We start from the raw sequence: 8,470 nt of genomic DNA, 5'->3' as shown, positions 1-8,470 counted from the left end.
ATGATTTAGTGACGCATTTCAAAATGTTGTCCTTGCACATCGATACAAGCTAGACATCGACGTAGTACAGAATTTGTTACAGTACGACATTCCTGAAAATTTTGTTGCATCTCAGTAACTGAATTAGTAATTCGTTGCTTTAAATCTTCAAGCGAGATTACTTCTGTACTGTAAACTTTATTTTTTAAAGTTCCCCATAAATAAAAATCAAGAGGCGTTAAATCGGGCGATCTTGGAGGCCAGAAAACCGGTCCTCCTCGACCAATCCACCTATGAGCGTAATGTTCATCTAACCAGTTTCTAACTTGTCTAGCATAGTGCGATGGACAACCGTCTAACTGTATCCAGCTGTTTTGGCGAAACTGCAGTGGCACATTTTCCATCAAAATTGGTAAATCATTTGATAGGAATCTTCGAAAAGATTCTCCGTTCAATCGGTCAGGTAAAAAGAACGGACCAATAAGCCAGTCCATGAAGCATACCCATCCAAACATTACATCGAAATTCGTGTTGAAAGTTTCTTTGTCTAGTAGTATGTGGATTATTATGAGCCCATACATGGCTATTATGAGAATTGAATATGCCTCGTCTTGTAAAGGTCGCTTCATCTGTCCATAATATCATTGATGAGAAAAGATTGTCCTTTTCTACTGCATTCACATACCAGTTACAAAATTCGACTCGTTTCTGATAATCGATTGGAAGTAATTCTTGTACAGGTGTGTAATGATATGCGAATCTGTCATCAGCACGCAATGTTCTCCAAATAGTGTTTCGTGATATCTGCAGTTGAGCTGAAGCACGTCGAACACTTTGTGTAGGAGTATTATCAAAAAGATTTAAGATTCTTTCCGAGCGTCGTCGGTGTCTTAGAGCTGAACGAACATCATCATATTTATTCATAGGTCGAAATGAACCCAAATTACGTAATTGCAAATGGGCACATAACATAAACATCTTTGACCTTCCAAATTCTACACTATGTTCCGTTGTTACTTATCTCATATTTCTTTTCAATATTGGTTTATAACTTTGTAATAAAGCATTTCTAAGCAAACTCGATATAAGAATTTTTTCTTACTTCCACTAGTAGAATATGCTCCCGCAGTTTGTCGGTTAAAACCCGGGACACCCTGTATATATATGTAAATAACATGCCATAAATATAACAGTAACTTATGATTAATTTGTTTATATCAGTTTATCAAGTAATATTTATCAAGTAATAGTTGTTTATATTATTTTTAAGACGTTTCTTACATTACAGACTTTCACATATAGTATTTCTTTTGTTTATTGCAACAGTTCTATTTATGCATTCAATAAATCTTTTTCTCCTATTTCTGGTTCATTTTCATGTTGAGCAGCATTTATTAACTCATTCATTTCATCATGTTGTAGCAAACAAATATTATGCAGCACACAGCATGCAAATATTTGAGAAGGAGCAAATTTTGTATCAGTTACTGACAGAACATGTAGAAGACTTCTCCATCGTCCTTTCAAATAAGCAAATGCTCTTTCAATAACCATTCTCGTGGAAGAATGACACGAATTATAATTTTTCTGCCGTTCTGTCAAATGGCCGTTGTCAGAATAAGGAACCAAAAGATGTTTATGTAATTTATAAGCAGCATCTCCGATAATATGCGTATTATCTGGAAATCTAGATGGATCATTGATGTATTGTTGCAATGATGATAACCGGAAAACTCTCGAGTCGTGAACTGAACCCACATTACCAACAAAAATATGTGTAAATCGCATTCTGTGATCACAAACAGCCTGTGAAAAAATATAACAAATTACATTAACGATAATTAATTACTAACTTATTATTAAATAGTGTTATAGCAGTATTTTAGCGCAGGATTAATAATGCGAACACTCGAAGCTAACGTAGCAAACGAACGAAAGTAAATTTTATTGTGAACACTTTTAGCGGGATTGTTACAAAAGATGGCGGGCTCACGGCCCAATCAACAAACACAACGGGGGCGCTCAATTTACATTAAGTTTACCACTCTAACAAATAGCAAGTATTAAAGAATTTTTAATGAAAAAGAGATATTAATTAAGATATATGAAATTATTAGAACATTACTTGGAGTTGAATAGAGTGACGACCTTTTCGATTAATATAGGCCTCTGAATTTTCTTTGGGTGCAGGAATAACAATGTGCGTTCCGTCTGTGGCTCTGATAACGCCAGGGAAGCTTTTTGTGCGAGAGAAACCAAGTACAATGTCTTGTATTATATTTCTTTTTAGCCATACTATACATCTTTCTGATATGTCGCATAGTGCTTTAGTGACACGGCGAACAATTCTTATTGCTGTACCTTTCCCAACATTAAATTTTTGAATTATTGATCTGGAAAAGAAAAAGGATATTGTTTTATATAACTGTTTTGAAATACAAGTATGATTAGAATAATTATATACTTACCTATACGAGTCTGGTGTTGCATAACGCCATAAAGTTATTAAAAGTTGCTTTTCTGCAGATATAACTTCTCTTCCACCAGTAACACGATGAAGTTTCTCTCCAATCTCATTTAAAATAAATTCAAACGTTGAAGGGGTTACACTAAATAATAATATTGAAATGGAATTATATAAACAAGTTTCCAGAATTTCAATTTACAATATAATCATATGACAAAATATATAATTTAGTTACAAAATACAACACATACCGAAAATGCGATTTAAATTGTTCACTGCTGAACAATGGTATTATATTTTCCACGTATCCTTCAAGTTTAGGTACACGAACTGAAGATTTTGAAAGTATGGTGTTTATTATAATGTCAATATCGTCGTCAATATCACTGTACAAATCAGCAGGCGGTTTGAAAAAGTTTATAGCATAAAATATTGCAATTTTATTTTCCATTTTTTTAATAATCACAATGCCACTTTTTTAGATTATATTATTTTTCAGATTATATAGTTGCACAATCGTACAGATCCACCAAATTAATTCACAAAAGCAAATATAATGTAAGTCTGCTAGTTGGTTAGTCTGCTACTGACGACCATAAACATTTATCCTACCAATGCTTCAAACCGGTCCATTGAAATAGCATTGGCAACCTTGATAGTGCTCATGGACCGATCTTGTGGAAGCGTTAGGAATGAAAGCGACGGGAAGTGTCGGTAAGGTCCGCTGGACCGCACCCGATATATACTAAGAATATCTGTAGAACGTTAATAGTATATTTCCAGTATGTCACCGATATATCATGCATACGTATTAGATTAGGTTATATTGAGATTAAATGAATTTGTACTCTATTTTTATTTATGTTTACAATAAATATTTTTATTATTACTTTCTTATAAACTTCTAGAATTATAGTTTTGTTATTACAAAAAGATGCCTGACACAACATAAAATATATTAAAATGCATACAAGTATGTGTTTTACATGAAAAAAGGCATAAAATATATAAAAAAATATAAATTTCTTAGATGAACATTAAATATATATGTTATACGTACATGCACGTAATAATACTCTAACATGTTGTAATAGGTCTACAGTAACTGTAGACCAGTCTATATAGTTCTTTACATAAACCGTTTGAAAAGCAACATAATAACAATAACATAACGTAATAACAAGAACAAAAAAACAAAATATATATTTTCACACAACATTCATTCCAGCTCTGCTGTGCTATTTTGCTCCTTTTCTCTCCCCATACGTTCTTTTGCATGCGCCAGCCATATTTTTATTGGAGCCGATATGTTTTTATCGGTCGTATTTGGATGTAGTTTTCTGATTACACCTAAAAAAATAATAGATTTTTAGAAATTATTTACTTTTCCATAAATAAATTTATTTATTAATGAGGTACACTAATGTGTATGTATGCAGTTGAGATTGTTAAACATTTCTTTTTATCACACACTATAAATAAAAAATGTTTGCATATTTGATTTTTACTGCATAATATATACAGTAAAAAGCAAATATATAAGCATTTTCTAATGCTTCTAAATGAGATTAGAAAGTTTGTCTTAAAATTTATTAATAATTTATTAGTAATTATAATAATAACAGTTTATTACTAGACTTATTAACAACTTTTAAGGCAAATGTTTAATTTGATTTTAAGTTAATAAATTTATTTCATAATAATCAAATTTATTTATTACTAATGTATTAATACATTTTAATATAAAGTTTTTAATTTAGAGAGATTAAGAAACATTTGTATATTTGTGTGAGTTTCACTGTATATAAAAAGGAATATTAAAAAATCTCAAACACACATAGATTACTATACTTTCTTGTTCCTTAATTAAATAAAAGAATTAGAAATAAAAGAAACCAATATTACATTTGAATTTCTTCTACTTACGCATAATTACTTTACAAATTTGTAGTTGTGAAAAATTTCCTTTTTTCTTTGCTCCATACCAGCTGTACTGAACTGCCACAGCGTTTGAAAATATGTTCCTCATTAATTGTATACATGAAGACTTTAAATCTTTGCATGTAACACGACGCAGTTGTTTGATCTGAAAATTAGTATAAAAAGTTGTTATAAACATTTTGCATTATATATATATATATGGGATAGTATAACGTCGAAAAATGTTGTCCTCTCAAATGTTGTAAAATACAATTACTTTGAATATTAGTATAACAATTTTATATGCATAAGTATTTTGTAAAATATATATATATTTGCTAACCACAGAATGATCACTTATCATGTTTTTTAATGTTCGATTTGTTCTGTTGACATTTTTTCGTCTTATTTTAGAAATTAACTTCATACTTAATTTTGACAAATTTTTGACACTTGATAAGGACCATAAACATAGTTGAAACGTCTTGTCATTGACTCATATTAAATCTTGCCAGTTGAGTTGTTTCAAAAGAGTACTTTTTATTATTGTTACTGTTCTGGCATTAACTAATCATTTTTAACTTATTGAAAAAAGGTAATCTCCAATTATTTGCAAACTGTTTTCTTATTAACTACGAAATGTGTACACAAAATATTATGAAAAATATATGCAAGAAATCTTTACAAAATGTATTTTATAATTTTTATAATATTATAGAAATGCAATAACTAATTTCTATTTCTACGTGAAAGAAATAATTACCTGAATTGAGAAACAGTGCTTCGCTTAACCAATCCTTACGTAGACTAAAATTCTCTTGATTTGTGAATGCGTCGCAAAATATCTCTTTATAAATCTATAAGAAGAAAAACAATATTCAATTATGCCCACTTATTAAAGTTACATGTACAATACAAGAACATGCAATAGTCGGTAGACGAAACAAGAAAGAAGAACTAACAAGAAAATAGTGTTTATAAAGTTGAGGTTATTTTGACCCTACCGGCAATTGCATCACATTTATTTTGATATAATATAAACTGGTCTCTTTCTGCTCTAGGAAACTAGGCGACATTGGTGATATAGAAGTGCTTCCGTGTACAGAGCATAATCACGTTCACTGATTGACCCTATCGGGACAACATAACCTCAACTTTATAAACACAATTTTCTTGTTAGTTATGAAATATGTACAAGAAATATGATGAGATATACATACACAAATATCTTCAGGAAATGTATTTCTTGATTTTTATAATTAATATACAAAAAGCATTAAAGATTACCTCGGATTAAATTCATGTCCGCAAGCGAGGACCCATACGTCGTCAAGAAGCAAGAGGCCTGTCATCACATAACACCGAAAATTACGTATCCAGTATGGCGTACGTGGCCCTTAGAACATATACTAGTATATGTTCTAAGACGTGGCCACTAGAGTTCAATTTCTATATTCCGAATATGTTCTGCAGTACATTTCAGTCTTTGAAACTTGGTTTCAATATATATTCATCGATTCAATATATACTGAGCATATCCTGAGGATATACGATAAATAACGTACCACAAAGATGTTATACAAATATTCTCAGTATATTCTGTATATCCCGTATGATCACAGTACATATAGTATGAGTATAGAATATTCGTATGATATCATGTGCTGTTAGGGACATAATCTGTGCAGAAAATATATAATTAGAAATGACAAAGTATAGAACGTTATATATATTTATATATAAATGCAATAACTGCTACATATAAGATACGCACTTTGCATACTTATATATATAACGTTACAATGTTTTATATATAATTATATATGGATCTGTATTTGTCTAATATATTAGGTTGGCAAATAAGTTCGTTCGGTTTTTGCTTCGGTGCAACTTCTTTCCAATTCACTCTTGTTTTTCTCGACACTATCGCGCAACTTCAGAGTGCATTTGAAAGTACATGTTTCACATAACCTTTCTGTAAATTTTGGTTTGACTAACATCAATATTGTGTGTGCTGCGTAGCTGTAAAAATGAAAGTAAATAACGTGCATTATCGTCATATTTTGCTCTATTATTTCAAGAAGAGCAAACGAGCTGCAAAGGCTCATAAAAAGATATGCCGTGTTTATGGAGATGATGCCTTAACAGAACGCGTATGTCAAAAGTGGTTCGCCAAATTCCGTTCTGGAGATTTTGACGTCAATGATGCGCCTCGCTCCGGTCGCCCGATCGAGATTAATTCAAGTAATGTCAAAGCTATCATCGATAAAAATCCATCCCAATCGGTGCGAGAGATTGCTACAGCACTTAATATATCTCATACAAGCGTAGAAAACAATTTGCGCCAACTGGAATACGTTTCTCGGCTCAATGTGTGGGTGCCGCATGAATTAACCGAGGCCAACTTGGCCACTCGCATATCCATCTGCGATTTGCTGCGGAAACGTCAAGAAAACGATCCATTTTTGAAGCGGTTAGTGATAGGAGATGAAAAATGGGTCGTCTATGAGAATGTAACGCGGAAAAGATCATGGGGACACAGCAGCGAGCCACCACAAACAACCTCGAAGGCAGGATTGCATCCGAAGAAGATCATGCTATCCGTATGGTGGGATTTCAAAGGTGTCATTTACTACGAGCTGTTACCGTCAAGCAAAACGATTGATTCAACCACATACTGCTCGCAGTTAACAAAATTGGGCCAAGCACTCCGCAAAAAACGTCTAGAATTGATAAATCGAAAAGGTGTTGTCTTCCACCACAATAATGCCAGACCTCACACATCATTGACAACTCGGAACAAATTACTCAGTCTTGGCTGGGATGTTTTGCCTCATCCTGCGTATTCACCGGACCTGGCCCCTTCCGATTATTATTTATTCCGGTCGTTGCAGAACTCTTTGAACGGAAAAATCTTCAAGGATGAAGAGAACGTCAAAAGACACCTGGATTAGTTTTTCGCCGATAAGCCTCAGATGTTTTACGAACACGGCATAATGAAGTTGGTGGAAAGATGGCAAGAAGTCATCAGTAAAAATGGTCAATATATAATTAATTAAAATTTATTTCGTGTATCAAAAAAATTGTATTTTATTCCACCTTAAAAAACCGAACCAACTTATTTGCCAACCCAATATAATTATATATAAGTCTTATCCAACACGGAACAAAAACCTCCAATGGACGTCTACTAGACGTCCATCATGGAGATTCGAAACCTCCATTAGACGTCTACATAACATCCAGTAAATATCTACTAGACATCCATAGTTCCGCATTTGAAACGTCCATACAACCTCCATTAGACGTATCCATAGATGTTTCGTGGATATAATATAGACCCAGTCAGCCAAACCTGCGAAGAACAGACATTGGCAAAATCTTTTCGACAAAATATGTGAGCAGAGAGGCCACAGATTGGGTACAAAATCCACCCAGTAAGCACACTGTCAGCAGTATGCCGACAGACTGGCAGCAGATATGAAGCAAAATAATGCAACAGATCCGGTACCATCTGTGTCCGCATTAAGCTTGTGTTCTGCCAGCAGATCCTGTTTATAACATGATCTGACAACAGATTGGCGGCAGAAACTGAACAGAGCCTGCCGACATAACCTGGCGGCAGAAATAGAGCAGGATCTGTGCAGTGTAGTTGGCAGCAGATTGGCGACAGAAACCGAACAGAGCCTGCCGACATAACCTGGCGCCAGGTTGGCGGCAGAAACCGAACAGGATCTGCAGCTTTTGACACTATTTAAATTTACACGGCTAGGAATATGCGTTTTCGCTCCGCACCGCTAGGTGGTGAACATGTTGAGTTCTTACTCGACGTTAAGATTTAGCCTGACAGTTATATAAGTTAATATACGCGTCTTGACATAATAATATTAATTTTTCTAAGAATTTTTGCACTTGCGGCACAGAGGTTCTCATGGACAACGTCCACACACGCCGCAAGCAATCTGAAGGCATTAAATTTGCCCATTTAATCAAATTAAGTATTGATTAAAAAAAGAGATTACTTTACAATAGTGGACCAATATAAGAAATTAATTCATACCCCACATAAAAAATTAGATTTATATTGTTAACCAATATTGCTCC

General features: G+C 33.3%; 1 protein-coding gene across 2 annotated transcripts; it reads right to left on the bottom strand.

Moving 5' to 3' along the window:
* Positions 1–1,214: 1,214 nt before the first annotated feature.
* LOC105286552 (protein ANTAGONIST OF LIKE HETEROCHROMATIN PROTEIN 1-like) lies at positions 1,215–5,949 on the bottom strand. Of its 2 annotated transcripts, none has more exons than XM_026970449.1 (7): positions 5,587–5,949; positions 5,130–5,223; positions 4,373–4,532; positions 2,698–3,796; positions 2,448–2,588; positions 2,105–2,372; positions 1,215–1,785 (listed from the first exon to the last, which is right to left on the bottom strand). In XM_026970449.1, exons 4-7 carry the CDS (start codon positions 2,895–2,897, stop codon positions 1,312–1,314), a joined length of 1,083 nt encoding a protein of 360 aa, XP_026826250.1. In that variant the 5' UTR covers positions 2,898–3,796; positions 4,373–4,532; positions 5,130–5,223; positions 5,587–5,949; the 3' UTR covers positions 1,215–1,311. The 2 variants fall into 2 exon arrangements, with proteins under 2 accessions (XP_026826250.1, XP_026826249.1); XM_026970448.1 differs by having other exon boundaries at positions 5,654–5,937.
* Positions 5,950–8,470: the final 2,521 nt, after the last annotated feature.

The sequence above is a fragment of the Ooceraea biroi genome, chromosome 6, assembly GCF_003672135.1.
Source record: "Ooceraea biroi isolate clonal line C1 chromosome 6, Obir_v5.4, whole genome shotgun sequence".
Classification (NCBI taxonomy): domain Eukaryota; kingdom Metazoa; phylum Arthropoda; class Insecta; order Hymenoptera; family Formicidae; genus Ooceraea; species Ooceraea biroi.
Note: the sequence above shows the minus strand (reverse complement) of the source record. Positions and strands in the feature narration are given on the sequence as shown.